We start from the raw sequence: 27,393 nt of genomic DNA, 5'->3' as shown, positions 1-27,393 counted from the left end.
GTAATTGAAAAAGGGTTCAGTTCGTGCATTGAGAAATGTGCGGATGCTCTTTATAATCTTCTCCCACACAATTACAGCGCATGTAGTCATGAATAGCTAACTGGCTTTTTTTGTAGTATATATATATAACAACGCAAATTATTCGGTCAATAAAATACATTGGGATTGCTTTTCTTTTATCAAGTTCGTTGATTATGTCAATAAAAAAAAAGAACAGTTCAACTCCAACTGAACGACAAGTTCTTAATTGTTCCGGTTAAAAGTTCAAAGTTTACATAGTAACGATGTACATAACCAGATAGTATAAGTTATAACAGAAATAATTACAGAATAATACAGGAAGTAAAATCACGAATTGGGTTTCTGACTTAAGACAGTCCCTACAAGTTCTTCAGTGTAACATACATTTTCGAGAAATATTAGAGACACTTAAAGGATGAAAAAATACATATATGTATACATGGAAAGCAATGTCAAAGTATTAGTTGAATTCTTCATCATCAAATAATGAAAAAAAGATACTTCAGCCAGTGTGTAGAACATTCACTTCAGTCAGAGTTTTTAATATCAATTACAGTCAGCGTGTCATATATTTACTTCAGTCAGCCTGTGGAATATTTACTTCAGTCAGCTCGTGGAATATATACTTCAGTCAGCGTGTGGAATATTTACTTCAGTCAGCATGTGGAATATATACTTCAGTCAGCGTGTGGAATATATACTTCAGTCAGCGTGTGGAATATTTATTCAACAAAAAGAAACAAGATGAATAAAACATTTTAATGCCAAGTGAAATATTTTACAAAAGTATCTAGGACGGAATGTACATTTTATTTACAAATAAAAAATGATCACAAAGTCATATATGTACCTTATATAAACTCCTATAATCAAGATAACACATATCATTCAACAAACATGATTAGCATATCTAAATCATGATCTTCAAATTCGTAATACAATGTAACCTGTCTAAAATAAACACCTTTGGAATGAGGGATTAATTCGGTTCAGGCAGGTATTCGGTTAACTGAGGTTTCGAACGAATTGAATCGGATATGAAGGGTCTTCCAAAGGTGTCTGGTTAACCAAAATTCTTAGATTATTCAAGATTCGGTTTAGACAGGTTTCACTGTACATACAATCTTCATTTAGGCCATAAAAATTGCCATCTTGACTTTTGACTCGTACTAATATAAGCGTAAGCAAGATTTGTCCCTGGGTAGAATATTAAATGAATAAGACCTTTTATAACATGTCACATTAGTCGCACTTTTTTCAACAGCTAACATACTTTAGGGTGGAGATCATTTTAAAACTGTTAACAACTTGTCGACCTGGTCCTCTCCAACACTTCACTATCCAGTTCATATGTCAAGCGGCGAATCATATAAACTACACAATTTTAACATTCAGTCGTAAAATGACTTTTCAGAAATAAATGTACTTCTCCTGCGTCGTTGACTAGTTCTTGGGCGAATTTCGTTGACTTTATCACTGTTTCTACGTTCGATCTCCTCGGTTAGGCCTTTTACCTACAAAATAAGCCAAAGTTGTCAGTGTCGTATATGTGCTGAAAAAAGGTTCACTATACACATTTGCACTTCAACTAAAAAACGGTCTGTAATTATTTGAATCAGAAAGATTTGTAATTAATAAATTTTCTCCAATCTTAATCCTTAGCTCATTGAAGTACATGCAAGTGATATTTTCAAAGATCAGCCCAAAATGTAAACAAACGAAAGATAGTTTCTTTCGTGCCTTTTCCAAGTCGTACCTTAAATTGTGTAAGTTCTAGTTGGCTCGGTACAGGTGTACTTTGATATTTCAAAAACTTTTTACAAGTATTATATTTTTTAGAGTACGATACGTTTCAGGCTTTTGGTAAATCTAATATGTAATATTGGTCAAAACAAGCAGACGATCAGGCTCTAGCTAAATATATTCATGCATGTGTAACACAACAACGAAAAAAACAGCTTTCTTACATTTTTTAATTACAAACCTATAACAACCTCACTTCAAATATTCAATAGAAATTCAAGATCAAAATCGATAATTAGAAAATGCAACCACAATTTTGATATTTAAATTGCGTATAACTGTTATCTTTAGATCACTAATCTAACCAGTTTTGTGTCAGATAGCAACTCTAGCCTTTGTATTCTTCGAACTGAAACCTCTATCGTCCGAAAGATCTTAAAATTTAAAAGACTACATACAATACGAACTAATCACTAATCTAGCCAATTTTTATTTAAGATAGCGACAGCAATTACTTATTTTTAACTTTTATATTCTTCCAACTTAAAACCTCTTTGGACAGATCGTTAACCTACAAATTGTCGTTTGATAAGTTTTTATAAAGGACAAACAACGATAAAACAAAATCATTAAGAATTTTTCAATACTTTCATGTTATTAAAATGTTTATATACATATCTTAAACATCTGTTAAAATTGTATGACTTTGTTATGACTTTGTAGTAAAAACTGAATAAAATAAAGTGATACTGTATATGCTGACTAATACAAACATGTTGACAAGTTAAAAGACACGTATAAAAATCAGATCAGGCAATTAGAGTTGGTACAAGTTTTAAAGTGCTCTTACTAGTAATGACAAGAGGGAAAACATTTTACCTAAAAGCGTGAAAGAAATAGAACGATAATTTTTTAATCTGATCAAAACATAAGCAGTATTTAGATTCTCACTGTCTCCAAAGATTTTGTATGAAATATGAAAAACAGATTATAATAGACTTCACGTGAAATATGACATGTATTTTATAATCAGAAACTTTAATTTTTTGAAGTACAGAGAAATCTATGTAACCCGTACCACATTTGGACTGAGGATTTGTTTGGTTTAGGCGGATGTTCGGTAAACACAGAATCTAAACGTATATATTCTGATATGAAAGGATTTCAGAAGATGTCAGGTTTTCCCGGATTTCCGTTTTTTTAGGGTTTGGTTTATATTAGTTTAATTGTACTTTGTTTTTGAGAAACATTTTAATCAACAACTTTGCTACTGCAGGAAAACTATTTTCCGAGGAAAATAAATTCCATGGTTTTCTTTTTGGGACAAACCACGAACTAAAATTCTACTAAGACATTAAATCCATGATCTCAAAAATGCCACAAACTAGCAAAATTGTGACACGGATTCCAACGAATAAAAGTGAATTGAGATTATAAGAAATGACCTTGGCGATATAAATTTCTGAGCCAGCTATTATGTCTGTTGATTAAAGAAGTGGAAGATAGTATCAAAACCATCAACAATCAAGTGTTCCCACGGACATTCGTCGTAGCAGAAATACAACTTGCATGCACAAAATCGCAATACTTCGGCTAAAATATCACGTAAATATCACAATAGTAGTGTTATTAGAATGTTTTCAACTTGCACAACTCAATGTCTGAACCCAAACATCTTACAAAAAATGAACTTACCCAAACATAAAAGGTAGCTCCACCTGCACTGACCATTCGAACTTGGTCAAGCGTGAAGTCTCGTATCAAATCTCGTGCCCCAAACGCTACATCAACAGGTATATCATCAACTTTTAGTTCTTGTATCTTTCTTTTGATTGCCTCTCTCCCCATTTTTCCGAGAGCAATCTGAATGTTTCTCCAGTCCTAATATTAAAAATTACATTCATGTAATAAACTGTTTATTGAGGTAGTTAAATTTCATACAGGTGACAATGATATGATCAAGATACAGAGAAAAGCCAAAATACGGAAAAAAATCAAGTAAAACAAAATGTGAATAACGGTGTACTAGAATAAGTGTAGTGTGCATACTCTACTTGACATCTGACATCTACAGTATCATAATGATTCTTATTTTTCTGGATTTGTTAAATGTACATGTTAGGGGTAATCCTAATCCTTGAGGAGTTTTACACAATTGAAAAAAAATACTACAAATATTTAACATATTCTTTATTCTACCCCTGAACCAGCAGCAACAATGTAAAAATCATAAGCTACCGAGGTCATCTAGAAAATCAAGCTAAACATTGAAGCGATCTCCTGCTCTGAGGTATATTCACTACTTCAAATCCTAAATACCTTTTTTGCTTAGTACTATCGGACAAATTTTCACAGACATTTCAATAAGTAGTTCGTATCCAGGAAAGAGATCATTATCGTAGTACACCTGGAACTAGTTTTTACGTCTATGAAGTACAATACATTACTAACCTCTGTTTCTTCCTCCCAGTGACCTAGCAAAAGTAACGTTGCCATCATGACCCTATGAACTGCTGGTGGCGGACTCTGGTAGCCCTTTATTTCTGCTATCGTCTTTTGGTCAAGGGAGAGAACTGCATGCATCAGTTTCGTAATATTTCTGAGTCGTTCCAACATTGCTTTGGCATAATACATTTCTTCTGGGACTCTCTTGTCGTATGACCCATTCTTAGCCTTCTTGATTGCATCTTTAATTTTTTCTAAATCTCTAGCTTCAGTTGCTTCTCGGAGTTCTAAAAATAAATATTAAACAATACAATAAGTAAGTGACCATCATTCTTTTATTCTTACCACTGCAGGCGCGTATTCAGAAATGTTGGAAAGGGAGACTTAGAAACAATGTAATTACTGGCCAATATTGGCAAATTTCTCTAGACAGGACGACACACAACACAATCAACGAAAAAAAGAGGTGATTCAGACCACTGGGACTCCCTTAGATTCGCCACTGCACTGAAACAGCAAAAGGTCCTTTGTTTATGTAAAAAAAGCTTGTTTGTGTGCCAAATTGAATTGCTCATTATCATATTTACACATTGAACACTTACAAACGTTGTTGCAATAAAAAGAAACATTCAGATCTATTTATATGGCGTAGACAAGTGGATTTTTCACCCAAAAAAGTCATATCGGCCCTTGACTAAATTCAGCCTTTCACCTAGGTATTTTTGAAAATTGACCAGTTTCATTTACAAATATATATACAGATTATATATAACGTTTGAAAATGATCTTGGCCGTATCATGTATTTACTTAACTTCCCTTAAATGTAAGCGTTCATATTTTGTACCTAATCTATTTGCGTATTCATTCTTGGCCAAAAAGGGCTCTTACATAGCCAGTTTGATCAGCCGTAGAATAGACTCCCAGCAGCTTTACCTTTAACTGAGCATACATTTTCTTCATTAGGTCTAACAGAGCATACATTCACTTTATTAAGTCTAAATAAGCATACATTCTCTACATTAGGTATTAGAAAAGCATTATGCAATTCTTATCCATCATTTACATTAAAACATGGAGTTAGAAGAGCATAAAATTGACCATCTTTACAGAAACTTTACCTCTCCTCGCTCTCATTACACCTAGTTCATATTCAGCCTTTTCAATATCTTTCTGGGCAGTGGGCAAACCTAGCTGTTTCAGATCATCAAGGGCAACTTCAAGACTGGCTTCATCCTGATCTTCTATGGCTCGCCTGATCTTCCGTCTAAGATCGTTTGGCACATCTATATAGAGGAAGGTCGAATTGTGCACTTTTTTACGTGTTTGCAATGCACGTGATGATTTAAATAACATCATTGCAATTGTTACAAATATGTGAATATTTTAACTTAAGCATTAAAGAAACTTTTACTATCACCAGTTATAATTTTTTATATGCTATAATTATAGGCGACTTTTTTTATTGTTAAGTTCGTTACAAAAAGATTGCAGGTATATATATATATAACGAAATAAAATTAAAAATTAGATGAAATATGTGTATCCGCTACCCATATACATGTTAATTTAACAAACATGTTACCTTCACTAAGTTTGACTTCTTCCTTCGGTGCCGGTTCCGGAGGTGGTGGAGGCTCCTTTGCAACGGATCTATGTACCGTTTTACCTTTCTTGTAACATACTATATATTCGTAAAATAGTTCATTGCCCTGTCCCCTATTGCCAAGTAGTCGTAACCCAAAGTTTCCATCGCCAGGGAACCGAACTTTATATTTAACAACATTGCCATTTTTCTCCTCACTTATTAGTCTCTTAGCCATCTCGGCGTGTATCCTGCTTCCAGATAGATTCATAGATAGATCTATGTCCGTATTGCCCGTATGCTGGAAAGCCAGTTCAAGTTCTTCCTCTTCGGTTTCTATATAGCCTGACTCGTGGGTCAATGCTTTAAGTCCCATTGCATGGAACACACTCTTAGCACCTAGGCGGTCTGTGAAATTTCGAGGGTACGGAGCAGTTTCCTGTTTCTGTTTGGAAGTTATTAAATAATTTATCACATTTTTTGGCTCACGTTCGCCCTCTTCGTTTGCATATACCTTAAATGCATATTCTCCTTCTTTAGGAGTAGTCAAATTGAAAATAATGTCACCATTTTCTACACGATGCACAATATGATCGGAAACCTCCTCGGGAGAGGTACCTCCCTTTATCAATTGTCCCTTGATGTCCATTTTACTCCAATCTTTACCGTTAATAGCACTAAATTTTATCTCTAATTTCCCGTCATTACCAGCGTTAATTTCTCCACCAAAATGATTCATAGGGGCCATTCCACACTCTACAGCAGCTCTTCCGGGTCCCCATCCAATTACCGGGCATTCTGGGAAAGGATCAACATCTTTTGCAGTACTTCCGGTAAAATCAAATTTGTAGACAGCTACCCAGTCGTAATCGTACCCTTGATCCGTGATTGTTACGTCTTTTCCAACCAATTCAAATCTAAAAACATCTTTAACTGGTGATCGTACACGAATGTGTAAAATATGAGGCTTCTTCCTCTGCAGAAACACATACCGGTCATACCTACAAATGTCAAGTTGATTAAATAAATTAAGTTTTGATAGACTCGAATCTTGATTATCCTAAATTGTGTGTTGTATGTCGATCCTGACGACAGAAAGTGAAATCGCGTGTTACAAAAACGTTCAATATTTGCGCAAATATATTCCTTCTATTTCTTCAAATTTACATTGATCTCTTTTCAACATGGCACCGGACATGAAAAACGAAAATTCCGTAAATGCTTTTTAAAAGAAGCGTAGAAAACTGACCAAACCTTCGATGTTCACTTTATGATACCTGTGTATGGCATGTATAGCATTTCTGGTAATAAATATTTCTCTTACTTTAAACAAATTGTTTGGTTTAGGTACAGAATAAGTATTTTTTAAGAATAGTTTTGACACTTGGACTACATTTTGAAATTTATGAATAAAATGACATGCAGGGCTTGCCTGATTTGTACATAAAGATTTTACATATACATGTTATATTGCTATTTAATGAATCAGTAAGTAATGTAAAGAGTATATTAAATTTTTATAATTATCTTAGATGGATTAAAATTTGACAGTCTTATTGATAAGGTGAAATCGGGACGCATTGTCCAAAAGTTAGCCTGTAATTAGCAAAACCATTATCAGCTCTTCAATTTGGAATTTGGTTTGTTTTATTTGTAGGTTTATTCTCTATAGGAATGCTAAAAAAAAAAAAAAAAAAAAAAAAAAAAAAAAAAAAAAAAAAAAGGTTGGAATACAACTGGCTCGGAGACAATACGAGTTTTAGTGTTACAAGGTATAGGAAAAGCATCAAAGACCAATAAGTGTAGCTTGTACAATCTGTCCACTTAAAGCATAGACTACCAGAATATTGGACGTAGACTTTTAATGTTATTGGTATATATATGGATACCAACGAAATTGATACACAAGCGTACATAATTTTAAGTTTATTAGGAATTACAGACCCGACTTATTTTTGCATCGTATAAGAAAACACAGACAGATCCAAAGGTGCAGGTTCTCTTCGGCTCAAAACGTTTGATTTATTATATAAGGAATTCCTGGAAATCACATAAGCAGTCTCCCTTTCGGAGTATCTAAATCCGCCATTGGGACTGTCATTTTGTTGTTTGTTACATGCATTGAAAGTTCATGCTTTATTCTGACAGATTGTTATATCATTATAAGTAATTTAAAGCGAACCCTGAAGAAGCTTATTGTTCTGAAAAAAAAAATGTTATTAAATAAAAGCAGAAGCAAAGCAACCCGATTCAATAATGATACTATAAGCTAAATTATAGAATTTTAGATTCTGACCTTTTAAAGGTACATTTTGTACATGTCAATATTAACGTTATGTTTAATAAATACAGAAACGGATTAGTCATATTAAATCGAGTCTATTATTTTCTATTATAATGTTCCTTAAGATTATAATTCGTTGGACGAAAATCCCTTGAAGACCTTCTACAAATGAAGCAAGATTTCAATGATATACCAGTTTATATAGCGAGTTAATGGATTTTCTGGAGATTGATAATTCAAGAAAGCAACTTAAATTGCATAATTTTATATATTCCTGACAATTCATCTTACTGGCTAATTGACGGTCTGACACTAAAAATTAATGACTTTATTCAAAAACATGTATGACTGACAAAATGATATTCTAGTTGCTTGAATGACTGATATTGAAATGAAATGTTGACTTGTTTTAATGAATATAATTGACACAGGCAATTGCTAACTAATTCAGTACCAGTCAATATAAAATTCAGGCAATTGGTAGAGGTGATTAATGGTGTAGAAAAACCCACCGAACAAACGATGGTTTATTTGATCTACATGTTATATTTTTACATAACTTTAGTCATAAGTATTTGAATAAAAAACATTCATACATCTGCCACTAAATTAAACCAAGTCAAAGCATATCAAGAACGACAACTCTAGCAAATTTCGTATACAATCTATATAGTTTTTGTTTCAAAAGTGCAACAATCGAATGAAAAACTAAGACTTATTCTATGCTCTGTAGCTGTTTCTCAATAAGAGTTCGGTGGGTTTTTGACATACACGAATCACACACTGTCTGATTTCTTAAAAGACGGCCACTAAAAATGACCGAAAATTGAATTGCTGACTCCATGAATTACTGATTGATTTGCTAAATTGATTCACTAATTAATGGACCGATTGCGTTGTCCTCGTTTGATATATAATTAATTTGCACCATGCTTAACAAAATGGGTGCTTGAAGTCTGATGACGTAATTCCGTAAGCACTTGTCGCACACTTGATCAGTTGCTTAACCTTATCTAAATTCATTAGTAATGGTTTCAGGTAGAGTTGCACTTTTAAGCAAATAGCAAGTAAGCAAAAACTAAGAAACTAACACACCGGCACACAAAAAAGGGTAAGAAAAGAAAATGGACATGCATAGAAAGAACTTACAGCTCAGAGTGACTACAAAATTATGTCAAATCATGAATGTCCATAAATTAAAAAGAATATTTATTTTTTTTTAAAATTGTTGATTTATTCAGTATCATTACTACCCATGTATATTACATATATATTATTGTACGTGATTTCTTTAACATTGTTATGACAAAATGATGAAATATTGTTAATACAGGGAATCGATGCTCCCTCATCTTTCTATATGAAAAATACGAAACAAAAAATGATGTTACAAAAACATGTAAAGAATACCGATAAAATCTTTAATGTCACTGACTTCAGGCAGTAATATCAGCTAACAACAGATATGTTTTTACACATAAAGCATCCATTCAAGAGAAAAGCGAGTTAGATCTTCGTATATAGTATACTCCTTTTTAAGATATTTGATCGTTTTGATATTTTCAGTTCTATTTTTTAACAAAAATAAACATGATAACTTTAATCAGACTCACCTTGGAAGATTTCCAGTAGCTGATGACTTCAACCGAAAGAGAAGATACTGAAAATCGAGATTTAATGCCCTGTCTTCTGGTAAATGGAACTCTAGTTCCAATTCTCCATGAGACTTAACGATGCAATGCTTCGGGTATTTGAGATCCATGTGAAGATTAAAATATCGGTCTTTTAAAAACGCCTGAGTTTGGAACTCCTCTTCTGTTATCGTATTTTTTGTTAATTGCCATGCTGGTTCGGCGGGAAAATGGGTGCTGATCATTTGAGCTGGCTCCGTCAAAAAGTAATTTTCATCACAAGAGTAAAATAATTGTTTATTTAGTGCATCTCCCTGGACCTCATCCCCTTTATCCACGCATTCCCACTGAACTTCATCGGAACCACCTTCTGCGCACGTCCCCCAGTAAGCGTTGATGAAACGCCAGTATCCATCAACTAAAACAGCGTTCCACTCCCCATAATGTTGCTCCTCGTCCAGATGTTCACCCACATCATACGTTGAACCTTTTAGCTTTCCATGAATGATGATACAGGGAAGTTGTGCAAATCTAAAGCAACAAGTTGAGATGTAGATTTATGTAATAGGTTCTCATGCTTAAAATATAATTTAAAGTAACATGATTGTACTCATAAGTTTTGATAAAGATGAAAGGTATCAGTGTGTACCCATATATGCTCGCAGTGGTGAGCCCATGGTAATTTTGTTGAAATTCAAAGTGTCCTTTTCAAATTTCTGGGTCTGCCCCTATGTATATGTCAGACTCAGACTAAACTGGAAGATGTGTTTGTATAAATATATACAACCTAATTCTCTGACGGTGCTAAGAGGCGATGGCGATAGTTATTGTTATATAGGTCCGTATATTTTTTATTTTTAGGAGAGGGATGTTGTAACTTTTTTTAACACTTTTCATGACTTTTTGTTTGTATTGCCAAATTTACCGTAAAAGTATTGTAAAAATTAAACAGTGTACATGCCACGAGCAAAAATTAAAAAGGAAATGGAATCAAAGAAAACACTAACCGACAGAGTAAGCTGACTAATTGTGCATAGTTGCCTTTTCTGTGTTTGATTCGCCATAGCTGAAACAGTGTGTGCGACTGAGCAGGCTCCTTCTTCGGAATATTCAGCTGGTCAATTGGCTGAGCTGTTATCCATCGGTATATAACCCTCAGTTTAGAGAGGTCGTCCTCGTACCCATTTACAAGGTACTCTACCAGGGCTGATAGTGGTTGTTTAAGCAAGCTCTTTGGTGCCTGAAAACAGTAAAGTGTAGACTGTACATGTTTAAACATATTATTTTCATAGTTTTTGTACACATCGTTCGTTGTTTCGCACTGCAAACTTATACCTGGATTATTTTTTGTTACTCCTGTCATGTGAGTTGCAGCGAGAATCAGTTTTCAGGTTCAGTCCAAATGTAGGAAAATATGTACTTGTAGATTAAAGACTTGACGATTGTAGAAAGGCATCAATAAAGACGAAATTCTATCATTCTGCAAGAATAGAAGGAAGAATAAAAGATTCCTACTGTGTAATGCTGAAATCCGGAAATAGCAAACTGTTTACAAATCAGTCAATATAATTGAATGGCTATATGATTTCAAAAGAGTTAATATTACTCTATTAAAACTGATTTGTTCAACGTGTCATAGTTTTCTTTTCCTCTTTCGACTACCCCGGACTTTACTTTTTATGAGCAACTCGGTGGGTGTTTCTAGAAAAGCAGAGGACGCTTATCCTACCGGTGCACCTGGTCCATGCTCCCAGTTTTTAGTGGAGTCCCAGTTTCTCATTTGCTTTTGTTACTTTGTATGTATTATTTTAGTTGTTCATGTTCTTTGTTGTGTATGTCTGTTTTCCATTCCTGGTCTTTGTCCCTGGATTACATTCTTTTGATTACCGCTAGAATCTTGGTTTCCTTGATTACTCTTACGCCACAATGTGTTGCCGCATCTAGATGAATTCCTTGAAAATTGCAGCATTACCTGTATTGCTCTGTTATCAACATGCGAGTAGTTACTAATATCGAATATTTCCTGTTTAGATTTTGGTGCTGGCTGAGGCGTAGGAAGTGCATCTATATTATCTAGACTGTCGATGAAACAATGGTGTTGCTCTGATCTCTCAAATGTTGGTACTAGCTGGTAGGTTGCGAGCAGTCGACCCAGATCTGGTGCTACCTGAAAATATAAGGGTATAATTGGGAAATCCACGTAAGGATATCTTGCTTTTGTCTTTCCTAATATGATATACCAGTAGATAAAGCTTTTTAAATTTCAACTTAGCTTGTATCTGATAAAAACGAAAGAAATATTATGTTTTGGATAAAACAAATTGGAACAGACCTTCAATGGAATCCCATTACGCCAATGCGCACTTCAAGCGTGTAAAAACAGAGGTACATGCTTACCTGAAAACAGAGGTACCTGCTTACCTGATACAAATATAGACAGGTAAACGATCCGACAAATATAAACAATGACCTCAGTCTCATTCACAAAGATAAATGACTTCTTTCCCGCCTCCCATCAAATGACCATCAAACATTTCAACGTTTATCTCTGTGTATAGATCCTTCCATTCAGTGATTGTCATGTTTAAATCTATCCAAACTTGTAAGACATTTATCTAAATAGTTACTTGACATGGCAAAATCCCTTGATTTATTTTCAATTATAGTGATTGTACAATGTTACTCCCGCAACTCGTGTAACAAAATTGTTTGCGTCAGAGTTACTTGTTTTAGAATTATGAACCACAAAAAGATGCGAATTTATACAAATTGTGTTTGCAAACTGACAGTCATAAGCGGAGACGTTAGATACCCTTTGTTCTTGATGTACGCCTAACTTCAATGAATAAACTGGGAACTGAATATAAAACAAAAGCAAAAACAAAAATAAAAAAAATAAAACACAAATACAAATACGAAAAAAATATGAAACATGCCTAAAACGTCCTTTGACAAACGGAAGCTTATCTTAACCTTCTGAAGTTAATGGATACAGGTTCAGTTTATTTTTATACCTGTGTAAAACAAACTTAAGCTAAGGCATACAGTCCGGAGACGTTTCGGTTTACACAGACTTAAAAACTTCACCCTCTCTCTCTCTCTCGTTTTAATGTAGTATATGTATGAAACTATGGTAGATTTTCGGGTTCTATGGGATCCTCTCGATACCAAAAAGTATCCTCCACAAAGAAAATTCCAATTCGTATAACCCCGAATTTTAATATCAAAGAGGTAAAGGTCAAGATGACATTATAAGAAAGAAGAAGTTGACTCTTTTTAGAACAAATCAAATCAAAACATATCATTAAACCTAGAATTACTGATAGCAAGAAATACTCACAGGCATATTTTATATATTCCAATACACATCTAGCTAGGACTAAAACTTCCAAAAAACACACTTAGGAAATTTCACAAGAACAAGATTAAGAGCTCAAGTAATCTTAATCAGATTACATGGCCCTAATTCAAAACAGCAGCCTCTATTAGCGTTAAACATGGTCGAAAGGTAAATCTCCCTTCAGATAAGCTCTAACAACCGTTTGTATTGTTCGGTGAAACGGCTTCACTGATTTTCTAAATAAATGTCTTTCCAAGTTTCAGGCATGCGTTTTTCCGTTCACACCGCACGACGCTCCGCTCCCCATAACACAGACAAAAGATGAAATTCTCTCAAATAAGCTCTAACAACAGCGTTTGTATTGTTCAGTTATATCTGATTTAAAAAAAAATATAAGTTCTTCTAAGTTTTAGGCAGGGTGTTTTTTGGTTCACACCTGACGTTGCGCTCTTCATGACATGGTCGAAAGGTAAATCTCTCTCAGATAATCTCTAGCAAAGAGAGTTTGTATTGCTCGTTTAAACCAATACTCTATTATTTCTTCTAAGTTTAAGACAGGTTCTTCTAAGTAAACTTTAAGATTCTAAGTTTTATATAGCGAATAATTGTTTTTCGTTCATATCGCACACCCCACTCTTCTCCCCTTTTTTCATTTATTATGTTAAACATTTTTAAAAATAAACAATTGATCATTAACTTAACACATTCTACCTTTTTTACAATATTTATGTTAAGGGATCATTAAAGATAAGCCTTTTCAATGTTTTTGATTATATGGCAATTTCGATTAAAATTAAATCATTTAGTTTTAATTTTCATCTATAGTATCTTGTACCAGAATGTGTCATATGAAAAATTCATTGTTCATTCGATCAATAAAATGACTAAAGCTATCTGAATTAAAAATAAACAAATATGATATTTTGTTTTAAATGACTTGTTTAATTGTAAAATTGTGCAAGATTCTTACTAAGACCGGTACAAAAAATTAGTTACATACAGCCTTTCAATAATGGCTGATTTCAAATGGAACTGAGACTGTATACAAATCATATTGATTATTTTTGGCTTTGCATGGTTATTACAGAAGACGGTACACAAACAGTCTTACAAAATACCAAAACATATTCGATTTCAATTGTTGACTTAATCTAAAAATGTAACTTAAGTTGCCTTACTTTGATAAGGACATAATGAGGTTTAAAGGGTGAAATATAAACAAAGATTTGACTAAAGATGTTTGGAAAACTTGAATGGCGTGAAATGATAAATAGAAATGGCGGAGTCATTATTGAATTGATATTTCTCCGACAAAGTACCATTTCTTACAAGGTTTCTATTGCCTTTAGATGTGATCACTGGGAAAACCTACAATTTTTATGGCTGATGAACAAATTATACATATCATCAGATAATCGTTTTGACCGGGGGACTTTTAGGTGTAGGTTAAAAAAAAACACTTTGGTAAACAAGCACTTACAATATTATGTTTCATCTAAGTAGCAGTCTTTACAAAAATCAGGCATGAGGTGATTAATACATGTAAGTAATTTGAATACGTACAGACTTAATATTTACCACTCCTAGATTATCGTTCAGTTGTTGTACCTTTTAGATAAAAAAATTTATTGATTGTGTATAAAATTAGTGATCGTTTTTTTAATTTGGCTGATTTAAGGAGATAGACCTAGGGTAAGGGACATAACTCTTGAAATCAGTGATACGTTTGTTACATATTAATTTCACCAAAGCATATCAAGCTTTCAATTGAAACAGAATGAAATCAATCCGTGTTACTTTGATGCTTACATGAGATTGATGTAAAATGCTGAATACAAACGTTCCATTGATTTGTAAGAGTTGTGCCCCTTGACCTAGGTCTACCTCCTGAAAGTGGGAAATAGGAAATCAATGTATGGTTTTCTCTAAAATACAAATATGTATATAGCAATGACTCTTGTTAAGTCATAATATTTCATATGTAGATACATTAAACAACGCTTGTTTGGGGAGTTTTTTCTGCATAATGAATCGCCTTTACCATTGGCAAGGTCTGAATTTTATATAGGACTTTTTACGTCCTCCGTGAATAAGACTTAATAATTAGTAAATAACAAATCAATATTCCAATTGTCATCAAGAAAAGTTGACAAAGTTTATGGCTGAAATACACGTATTGAAACGTAAATTGTGCTCATAAAAGGTAACCCTAAAGATATAGCAGTATAGCAAAAATAATAACCGAAGTTGAACTACATATATATAAAAAAGCGTCGCACATATGGAACAATTTGAATACCATTTCAAACAAACTGAACGGAGAGAACCAAAGTTTTAGCTTATTAAAATGTACGGGAAGGACACTCGTACATGTAATAGTACAATTTAAGTACTTCCCTGTCTAAGTATCAGACAAAATATGTATAAGCGGTTACACATGAAGAAAGAAACTCAGTGATTTTACTGCATTATCCAAGTACTTACATCTGATACAAAATGTAACCTTTAGAAATAACCATCAAAGTGTTATAAGTTTGCTTTTTCTAGACATTGATAAGTCATATGTAAATGAATATGGGAAAATTTCCCTACATTCAGTAAAAAATATACACGTTACAGATGTTTCAGGATAAATTAAAATAGCTTTTCTGTTGTTTTGTAAATATATAGAATATCAAAAATTAAAAGACAACATTGAGAAAAAGATGTGCCTCCTAATGCCTGATTCTTGCAAAGACTGAAACATGAATGACCCGATATATATAATGAAAAAATGCAACTTTATTTTTCAAATAAAGTAAGTACCTCCACTACCTTTTTGAAATGTTCTTTGTTGTAATTTCGAATTCAGACTTTACTATATTAAATGTCATCCGTTTGTGCGTGTATAGCACATTTATAGTGAACACAGTACTGGAATGCAGTAATGAATGGTTTCCAATAAACATCACACCAAATTGAAATTTTGTTTAATCTATTTGTGCAAACTTAATTTTAATTGAAGTTTTGAAGTACAATATATTGATCATGAGTAAGGACTGAAAACTGAAAAGTAAAGAAACCGACGACCCGAAACTTAAATAGATGTTAATTTCTCACGCTTATTCTATGGTCCAACAGAACAATAAAATGAGCAGCCGATTTAAAGCATTTAGGAATTTGACTGTGTCTATTACGTCACTGTTGATAATACAATGTATGTATATTTCAATTTTATGCCGATTTAAAACCTGTCTCGCCTTTATGTTTTTGCATAAATACATATTCTGTTTGGTATTGCTGAAATAAAGCAACACGTATTATGTAAATTCTACATAAAAGGAAAAATTGCATAACATAGGCCTTATTATGAAAGTTTTTGATTCAAACCTGCCTTATACAAGAGGCTCCCAGGAGCCTGAATTGCTCACCTTGTTGAATTTTGCCTTTCAAAGGCAATAAATTAAAGTTGTCCAACAGTTTTGAATCAAGAAGTCTTTGTAGAACTTATCACCAGATCTTTTCAACAATAGAAAGTTTCTTTTAATCTATCATAGTTTTCAAGATATTGACTGAAAACTATTAAAAAGTCATTTTATCCCCTTTCGAGAGCAATAACTCTTACAAGGAGTTTGAAGACTTTTGTAGTCCTAATGATATGGATCATTTCAGTTATTGAAAGAATTTGGATAAACCTAACGGTTTAGGAGATATATGTGAAAAACTACTGTCTGACCCCTATGTTCAACTTTTAGTAACGGTGGCCATGTTTTTCGACGAATCAAAAAATCCCCACATCAGTTCTAAGCAGTATACCACAAGGAACATACATACCAAGTTTGGTTCTAATTAGTCAAGTAGTTTGAGAGGAGAAGAGTTTTGTAAAATTGTCAACGACAACGACGGACGACGACGACGACGGACGCCAAGTGATGGCAATAGCTCACATGGCCTTTGGTCAGGTGAGCTAAAAATGTAGTCATTGAGGGTACCTTTTTGCAATTACGTCATCAAGTTTTATTATTACCCTAATTACAATTCATATTTTATCATAATGTACATAAAACAACGACATTCAACAGAATCACTATTGAAAGACTTTTATTATTGAAACCCACTCAAACCTCTCTCCACATACATGTACATACTAAGGAGCACAGAACCACCATAATATTCTACCGTGTTGGGGCTAATTGTAAAGAGACAAAAATATCAAGCAGTTTCTATAGTACCATGTATTCAAATAAACTTTAAGATAGGTTGAAAGAATCAAACGAATAGATGAACCGACAGGCGGGTATTAAAACGAACAGGACTACCTTACTATAGTACACGAAGTGGGTCTTTTTCATGCTTAATGGTATAGTGTCCAATTACTAATATGACAAGATTTAAAAGCTGCATTTTAATAATCAACAGGCATAAATCTATGAATAAAATTAGCAAAACAAGCAAGCAAAGCTTATATAAAGTTTGAGACACTAAACAAAACTTAAGCAGTGAAGGTCGTTTCAGAACATTTAAATTACACGTATTATTTCGTCTATATTTCATTGTACTACATCCATTGCAGGTTGTGTATTATGATTGTTTACATAACAGCAACATGATAACCCCTCCTCCAAAAAAGACACGCACACAAAAAGAAGATAAATTAGCAAACGTTATCGTGCTAGGTAAACCCCACTCGTTTCATGTAGTGAAAAATTACATAGTCCCATGAAATAAGGACAGCAAACAAAATCGTATGCCCTGTTGATGTAATGCCATATACCACATTCAAATTCAACCCGTTCTGTGCAGAAGAGATTTCTTAGACCAAAATTCCTCTATCATTCCATGTAGTGAAAATGTCTCATAAAAAGTTGATATCGGACGGCAACCAAAATCACTAACCACGTGTCCCATCTACATGTACAATGAATATACAGCCATATACCAAACTTAAAACCAACCTGTTCATTTGGAACCGAGATAGTTCCGACGAAATTCGGACGGACGAATAAAGAACGGATGGAATTGACGAGCGGACAAGGTGAATGCTGTTATAGAAACACAGCCAAACAGACAAACAATAACATTCAAGATAAGTCGTATCAACGTACCGTAACTTAAACTCGACTACATTACTAGAGCAAAACAAGTTATTTTGAAGTTTATTTGAGCCTCTAGTTATTTCATTTGAAATATTTGGACTATTAAATTAGAAATGGTTACAATACCAACGAGATAATGGTTACGTATTTGACCTGTTGTGGACTTCAGAGTGGAAACCGGGAAACATATAGTATCCCTCTGTGCCATTTAATAAGTTATTCGAAAATATAAAAAAAAAATATTTATGCATTTTAATTGTTGAAATAAAGACAATCAAAACAAAAAGCCTTTTTCACAGACTTTCAATATGTATATATAATATCTAGTTCTGCATTATGGTATTATGCAAAAAGCACTAATGAAGTTACTAAGGACCAGGATGATTCATTTTGACCCCGTTATAGTAAAAAAAAAGCAAATCCAAGGTCTGTACACCAATATGCTCAAATCGTTTTGGATGATTACGAAGAAAAAAATGGTAATCACTGGAGCGGGCCCCTCACAGACCAGTCGGCGTAGCCCCTCAGAATTGCTGAATTCGTCACTGGTAAAACAGTTACAAAGACTTTTAGTAACTTATAAAAGAGTTATATACATATTAGACTACGATGTTGTTCCCATCAAAATAAAACCGCGTTCATAGATAAACTGGCCTACCTTTTTCTTCATTCTCTTTTCGATAACCGCTGTACTATTACATAGAAACCGTTCGTAATCTCAGAGCTACGGTCATAGTGCAAGACTAAAAATCCAGTTGTTTTTATGACTAAATTCTACACCACTTTAATTCCGATAAGAAACTTCTCCGGCTCTTAACTTAATTCATTTCAAAAACTGTTTATTCAATTCTCTTATCAAACTCGGTCCATTTTGCAAATATTGATTTTAAAATACTTCTCCTTTGTGATATCCTTAATGTGTGTTTGATTTAAATGAAATATGTGACAATTTGTGTCCCTCGTCATAGAAGAACTTGTCAACAATAAAAACTAAGGGTGAGAATTCACAACCTTCCAATACGAGTCATTACTTGAATTACTCGACCATAAAAATTTTTACCTCATCGAAATAGATAATAGCCAAATAAATTCAAAATATGTGGGGTTTAAACGGGTAACCTACAATTTAAAAGGACAATTATGATGACGTTATCTGTTTTGAAAGAATTAGTTTTGAATTTGGCACAAAAACAATCTCTACATGACGAGTACCATTGTTATTGTTGCATGGCTACTTTCTAATTAACCACGACTTTTCTCAGTTTATCTATGATTCAGCTTTACATTTTTGCTTAGGATAGCCACATTGCCCTGGACCGGAAATTCAACGGACCGAGTTGTCTGAATTTTGCTTGATCGATATTCTTATAAATGATTATAACTGGACAAAATCAAGCATGGAACATGTTATATATCAAAATTCATGATATATAAAGTGTTTTAGCTTACATTGTATATAGAAATTTAGGCACTCAGGTTTTTTAAAACTCTATTTCAATGACTCAAATTGATTTTAAATACAGACCATTCTACTACTGAACGATTGGAAAAATGGAATTTTGATAGCGAAACTCTAGTATTATTATAAAGTTCATAGATTTATATTTTTCTACCATTGTCTACATACATGTACATCATGGACAGTTCTAACAGTGATGAAAATTTCAGAATATTTTTCCTGTTGAGAGAGTGACTATGAGTTTCCTTCTATTAGACATAGTATAGCATACAGCAATGCAAAAACAAAAAACAAAAACAAAACAAAAACAAAAAAAAAAACAAAAAACAAAAAAAAACAAACAAAAAAAAACAAACAAAAAACAAAAAACAAAACCAAAAAAAAAAAACTATCATACTGGAAGCCAGAATATGGACACACTTCAATGCGTCCAACCTCGAGGATCCAAGACCGACTAAATAAAATCAAACCAAGTACAAGTGTAACTTTGAAAGTGTAATGTGACCTTACTAAAATCCAAAAGATTACAAAAATAAAAATGACAAACAAAAAAACATGCAAGCGTTAGGAAGATAGATATATTTGTTAACACTTACTTTATTCTTTCCTTTTTTTGTCATCTTGGTCTGTGCATAAAAATCCCAAATTATGGTTAACAAATGTTCGTAACATATAACTTCGTATCTCTAAATGATTGGTGATTACATAATATGCATTTGTTTACTAATCAATGATTTCTTCCTGATTTAAGTTCGAACAAGTCTCGCTTTATTTTCTTCCGCTTCCTAAACCAACCAACTGAGCCGTGTATATTTAGATTAAACTTGAGGTCACATTTAGATTTATTGATATTTAAATGGAACAAACATATATATATATATATATATATATATTCTATTCGCTGGGTAGAACGCCATACAATGGACGATCGTTTGACTTTTCTCTACATCGGGTTTTACCAATTGGAATTAATCTAGCAATATGTATATATATGATATACAATCTATACGAGATAAGCATGCATTTTCAGCTCGAATAACGTAGACCCTTGCCAGAAATGATCCTGACAAAAAGCGTGATTAGTTTCTTCTTATTTCAAAAATAAAATTCATAAACCATCTCGAAAAACCAGTATGAAAGTTGTTGGTAATTTCTATTTGAACTTTCGAAAATGAATGTCCAAATTTGCTAGTGCTGTACCTTCGGGACATTTGTAATTTCAGAAGTGTAATGATTTCATTTACATGCATGCCTCCGCCTGTGTTCATTCGACTATTACGGAGTCTTGATCCTGAAATTTGTGAGTCAAGTGGCATTGGAAAACGTTTATATTGATTGCTACGATACAATAGTATGAGCGTTTGGTTTGGTCAAAATGTAGCTTATTTACTTTTATTATACAGATGGCACAGATTTTTTAATGTTCGCTGTGTAAGAACTCTACGACTCACACTGTGAAGTCAATTCGGTAATTTCTCCCGCCATAATGTCACAAGAATATCAATCCGCCGATCACAAAATGTAAAATTTATGTTGAAAATAGCAATAGCTTTTGGGAAAATCTGTTTAAAATTAGCATAATGAATTGGCTTATCGCGAATAACCAAAATTTAATTACTCGTGCGGATCAAGTTCCGCACACTCGTTAGTTAAGTACAGGTTTCGTCACTAAAGGTCATATTTTGGTTATTCATCCTATGCAATTAATTATCCTATGAAGATTAAATATAATTCAATTTTACGCTTACCATACCGATACACCTGGTCCATGCTCCCAGTTTTTAGTGGAGTTCGAGTTGCTCATTTACTTTTGTTACTTTGTATGTATTATTTTAGTTATTTATGTTCTTTGTTGCGTTTGTCTGTTCTGTTTTCCATGTCTTGTGTTTGTCCCTGGATTACACTTCCTTTGATTTCCGCTAGAATCTTGGTTCCCCTGATTACTCTTTCACAAATACATATACATGTATATGTAACTCACAGTTAGCATTAAAGTACTGTTCAATGATGGATCCAGGATAGGCGATCTGGGGTGTTGTACCCCCTTTATTTGAATTATGTATTTTTTCCAAAATGTGGGTAGACTCCAGCATATATTTTGCTGGAACCCCCTTTTTTTCTCGAATCTCTAACTGGATTCATGCCTGCTTCTGAAATTGCAATATATTTTTCGTTACGTTTCAACGAAAGTCCAGGTTTATTCTGGTTGGTTTGTTTTAATTCCAACAGTCAGGGCGTTTCATATAAACGAAGATAATTTGGACCATGTAATTTTAGATTCATTCAAAAGGGTGGAATCCCGCCAATTTTGATCGAGAACAATGATTACGGAGATGACCCAATAGATTATGTACCACATGTAAAAGTTAATGGACGTATGAAGAAAAATCTACGCCTTTGGACTAATTCATAGACATAAACGTTAGGGCCGTAAAGGAATAGAAGGCCGGGCAAAGCAAGGCAAGAAATATTTTGGGATGAAATTTGTGTAAAATCATGATTTTAAGCAAAAAAACCCCATAATTTTAAGGGGTCGGGTCCATCCATTTTATGAATATGCACCTGGCTCATGAAAATGTTCATACCTGGCCATTTGACTTTGTAAGTGTTCTGTTCTGCTTTTGAGCTTCAACGTCATCCAGAAAGTTCTGAAAAAAAAATTAATGTTAAAGAAAGTAAACTATACAAAAAAGATTTAATAAAAAAATAAAATAGTAAAAAGAAAAAACGAAAAAAAAAAAAAAATTGACAAAGTTAATTCCTTGAAAACAAGGGTGGCTGAGGAGTAGTCGATGAGTATGCATGACACATACTCTAGGCATTGTATCAGTTGAGCTTTCTCATAATATGCATTTATGAAAATCAGTGAGCATGTGGCACTGGACCACTTATGAATTTTATCACATCATAAATTCGTCTATCTTTCAACGCTGACGACAACTGGCTCTTGTTCAAAAAGAAAATAACCAATATAGGACACTAACACACACGTACACATAAAAATCAGACAATTATTACTTTAACTGCTTTCCTTCGACTATTGGGGACTGGCACGCGAAATAAAGTAAAAATTGACTGATTGGTTATAGTTTAACATTCTATGACAGATATGCCATGCATACAAATCAGGACAAAGATGTTTAATCAATCGAGCAGACCCAGTTTTGTTTAACTGCCACACAATGAATTTGATTTTTGAAACAACAACTACTCCAACAATGATAGAGGTTGTCTGGCGAGCTATTTTCTGACTTGGTGCCATCCTAACCTCTAGCATCTGACATGTTGAAAGCCACAGCAAATGTGAACTAGCTAAAGATGTGTTTTAAAATATTTTAAGTCTTTTATTTACATAAAAGAAGTTTGACCTACCGGAAATCAAGCAATAAAAATCCTAAATATTTGTTAAATACCTAGAAAACATTTGTAATGAAGACAATTGTCAAAATGACCAGCCATTTTGAAATAGGTCACTTATTTTACGGAATACAATATATTTTTGACAAAACGAACTTTAAGTTGGTAAAAGCAATTCGTTGGTTAATTTGCTATATTCGTTTCGCTAATTTTAAAATCCTTAATTTTATCAACCGAATTACACACTCAAAACGCTAAAAACCAAATATTCATTTTAACTGCTTTACAAAGGATTTCCAGGATTTCTGGATTTTCTATCCAGGTAGGTCATTTGTTTTACTTCAGTTTCCCGTGTTATAATAAAAATACTGTATAAAACGTTTTAAATGGAAAATAGTTTACTATAATTCTGCCGATTTCAAAGAACGGGGGAACGAGCGTTATGTAATGTGGCGCTCGGAAGATAGAGGGTGTGGTATGGAGGAACGGAATTCCAACCTCTTACGTTGTAAGAGTAAAACAACAACATGCAGAAGCCATTTTACACAACTGAAAGACGATTGACTCTAGTTACATATTGGCAAAATAAATACCGAAGTGTCATCAGTGGAATAATTCTAATACGTCAAAATTTAAAAGCATGGCCCCAACCTGAAAACGGTAAACAATGACGATCTACATAGTGAACCGAATAATATAGATTACATATAGAAATTGAAAATAAGTAAAATAAGACTAAAGCAATAGCAACTTGAACTCCTACAAAAAACGGAAGTGACATCAGGTGCTCCGAAAGGGGACGCATATCCTGCTTCGCATGTAGTACTCATCTTATTGTAAGTGAGTATAATCCGGTAATAATCTAGCTACAATAATGCAGCTCCCCGACACGAGTCACAAAGACGTCCTCGCCAGAAAGTATTCACACTACGGTGGAATCATTTTATTCAATACCATGAAACATAAGATATTACCAACTGTTTATTTAAAACACCGAAATTTCTAACCAGCTCACCAGTTTCTCTCTATCTCATTTGCCGCGTGATTGACGGGAAGCACGGACTACCAATTTGTGTAGACTTTGGTATGAAACCTGCCATTAATCGAACTCGCGAACTCCCTTATTGGCGTTGAGCACGTTACCACGAGACCATTGCGGCTATTGACAATTAACACGACCACTACCAACTTTCTCAAAAATGTACCATTGAATGACGAGGCTTTTGCTGTCATTCAAGTTAGTATTGATTTGCGATAACCAAGAACTACTAAATATAATTCTTTCCGAGGTAATGAATGGTTCACCTGACCGACACCTGACACGACTTAAACACGACTAATTAAAGGTTAATCCCAGGATTAGGATTAATCGGTCTGAGTCAAGAGGATTAAAGAATATAATAACAGTTTTGGTAACCACGCATATAACTTAGAGACTTATTTGGAAAGCTGTATTTAGGTAGAAGTACCAAAAGTTGTACTGAGATTTCCTAGAAATTTAAACAATTTTTCGATAAATTTTTTATAAGGTTATACATATGGTTTTAAATACGGAAATTTACTGATAGACCTGTCAAAGGAGGGGACTCTAAAAAGAAAAGTTTAAATAGAACAAATTCTCTCTGACCTAATTTGCAATATCAAGTTTAACATTTTTGTTGATATACTTGGAGAGAACCCGAATCTGATTGAACAATGAAAGTTGATTTTCTGACATATTCTATTTTCATAGATCTATCACAATCTGACCTTTGAGGTGAATAAGTCTGTAGAACAACATCAAAAACAGACATGCTTTTACTGGAGTTATAGTTAAATTTCATGAAATGCTGTTTTTTTTTTACCCTTTTTGATCAATAATTCTAAATGGTTCAGAATACCCCAAAATCGTCCTTTCTGTTGTAGTTTGGAACCTCATTGTACAATGATATAACAAGTTATTCAAGCCATTGATTGTTCTTCTGTTTAAGGTTGAATAAACCGAACCACTTGTTGACTTTAAGGAGGTAGACCCAGGGTAATGGACACAACTCTTAAAAATCATTGGAACGTTTGTATTCACCATTTTACATCAATCGTACGTAAGCATCAAATTAACTTGGGTTCATTTTATTCTGCTTCAAACAAAAGCTTGAGAGGCTTTGGTGAAATTGAGTATAATACCAACACATCCCTATTTCATGAGTTATGTCCCTTACCCTAGGTCTACCTCCTTAAAATGGCTTCGGTTAAAACAGGTCTTCCGTTTACTTAGTTTCAAAATATTTTATATATTTATTTGATATAAAAGGACCTTATAAAGTATCTGTACCTATCATCATTAACCCAGTGTTGTTAATATATAAAACAGTAGATTTCTTTTACAACTCATTCAGTCACGACATTCAGTACATAGTAAAGTTATTGTATTTCGAATCTTATTTCAAAACAAAAGTAGTATAAAAGAGTAATAATTGAAGTGTAGTCGAACACATCATTATGACTGTTATTGATTTGGCCTTATTGAATGGAAACCGGGGTTGGGTATACATTCACCATGCTCATTTATTCATTATACCGTTTGGTTGAAATTATGTCATGAAATATACAATCATTTCATTCATTAAGATATACCCTCACTCGACGAGTGGGTGGTATATTAGAATCACCTTTTCAGACGGTCCGTCTATCAGTGTCCGAATTTCGTCGCAATTATCGACTCAAAATAGATGATTCAATTTCAAATTTGGTATACATGTGGCTTTGTACAGATGGTGTAAGTGATTTCGGTTTCTGTCGCCAGGATCTTGTTGTCGATACCATCGTCCTTTTTTTGTGGGACTATTCTATTTTTAATTTCTAAGGACGCTTACCATACCGATGCACCAGGTCCATGCTCCCACTTTTTAGTGGATTCCGAGTTGCTCATTTACTTTTATTACTTTGTACGTATTATTTTGGTTATTTTATATTCTTTGTTGTGTTTGTCTGTTTTCCATGTCCAGTCTTTGTCCATGGATTGCATTCTTTTGATATCTGCTTGAATCTTGGTTCCCTTGATTACTCTTTTATACTTACTGTAAAGAAAAGGCTGGGCTATACCTAGCACTACAACATGTATAGTGCCAATAACAATTCATGGTACGGCTATTTTTACCTTTGGTCTTTTGTTGTTCGTTTCTTTTAAAGTTCAGCATAGTTTTGGGAGGGTATTGGGATTCCCCCAAATGAACAAAGAATACGACAGTCACATTGTTTATAGTATACATAAATCAGCAGAAACTAAATGAAGGATTAGAGTGACTCTGATAGGACATTTTTTTAGGAATGTGTGACAACATTAACCACTAATATTAATGGTTCAACTGTCAGAAAAAAATTGTTCCAAATGGTCTTATTGCTCTAGCAGCTAGGGACATTATAGGAATCGACGCTAAGACAACTAATTGCTTTCAAAAGAAAATATTGAATCGAGACTAAAAGTCTTTATTGGCATTGGAGGTGCTTTAGTTAAAACGTGATAGTAATACCATACCAGGCTCCTCAAAGTTTCCAACGTTCATACATGTAACTCGTTGTTGTAGAGAATACGAACGTTCGTTGCAAGAATGCACGTGATGGAAAACATTGAGTTGGTTGCAAAAACAAAACAACCCTCCATCATAAAAACCACATTTATTCATGTTATCAAAATGACTGAAACTGCAGATTTCTACGTATTCGTCGAATCACCCCTCTGTTGGCAATATGCGAACCCATTTTTACCACAAAAAAGTCAGTTTTAATTAAGAAGAGCAAACTATAAATCATGTTAACCGTAGGTTCTAATGATGATTCCTTTACCTGTAATTTTCAACGTAGCTACAATGAACCCAACAAGTGGCGGATCCTTAGAGAGTTCATGGGGTTAGATGCCCCCCCCCTTTTGGTTTGAAAATTTTGTTTTTTTCCTTCAAAATTTGGGCAAAATGAGCAAATGATAGCTTGAAACCCCCTTCTTTCTGGGTCCCCTTTTGAACCAACCTTCCTTTAATATGTCTGGATCCGCCCCTGTCCATGCACGTATTCCAGTTAGGAAATAATGGAGGCTATATATATATGTATATAGGAAAGAATGGAAACAAAAACCAAAGCATTTTTTTTATGATCTTATCACAAATAGGCTTACCATGGAAATTAAAGTCAGAAATTACTACAAAAAAAAATAGAATAGAATACATTATATATCCATGCATGCCTTTTATGGTTGCATTTATATCCTCCCATAATCAGAAATCTTAATTTTTTTACAGTTTAGATATTAACAATATTACAATTATAAGTGTTTATAACTTACCGGGTTATCTCTCGAGTTTCCACAACCCATGGTCAAACCATGTTTCAAGATCAATTAAAAATCAATTAATCTTATTACCACATTGTCTAACTACAATTTGTTTATTTACCCCTAACACATATACACACACATACGCATGC

The 27,393-nt window shown here is 33.6% G+C and overlaps 1 protein-coding gene across 7 annotated transcripts; it reads right to left on the bottom strand.

Moving 5' to 3' along the window:
• Nucleotides 1-765: 765 nt before the first annotated feature.
• On the bottom strand, nt 766-27,393 carry LOC148601431 (lim and transglutaminase domain protein ltd-1-like). Of its 7 annotated transcripts, XM_088556185.1 has the most exons (11): nt 27,254-27,386; nt 22,167-22,229; nt 11,680-11,874; nt 10,715-10,947; nt 9,690-10,238; nt 9,226-9,237; nt 5,793-6,793; nt 5,329-5,493; nt 4,216-4,496; nt 3,460-3,645; nt 766-1,535 (listed from the first exon to the last, which is right to left on the bottom strand). In XM_088556185.1, the coding sequence occupies exons 1-11, from the start codon at nt 27,281-27,283 to the stop codon at nt 1,413-1,415; spliced, it is 2,838 nt and encodes a 945-aa protein (XP_088412311.1). In that variant the 5' UTR covers nt 27,284-27,386; the 3' UTR covers nt 766-1,412. The 7 variants fall into 7 exon arrangements, with proteins under 7 accessions (XP_088412311.1, XP_088412317.1, XP_088412312.1 ...); XM_088556191.1 differs by lacking the exon at nt 5,329-5,493 and having other exon boundaries at nt 27,254-27,393; XM_088556186.1 differs by lacking the exon at nt 9,226-9,237 and having other exon boundaries at nt 27,254-27,393.

The sequence above is a fragment of the Perna viridis genome, chromosome 12 (genome assembly GCF_037379345.1).
Source record: "Perna viridis isolate PV_CMFRI_1.1 ecotype Kerala chromosome 12, ASM3737934v1, whole genome shotgun sequence".
Classification (NCBI taxonomy): Eukaryota; Metazoa; Mollusca; class Bivalvia; order Mytilida; family Mytilidae; genus Perna; species Perna viridis.
The sequence above is the reverse complement of the archived record's forward strand: the minus strand, read 5'-3'. Positions and strand labels throughout refer to the sequence as shown.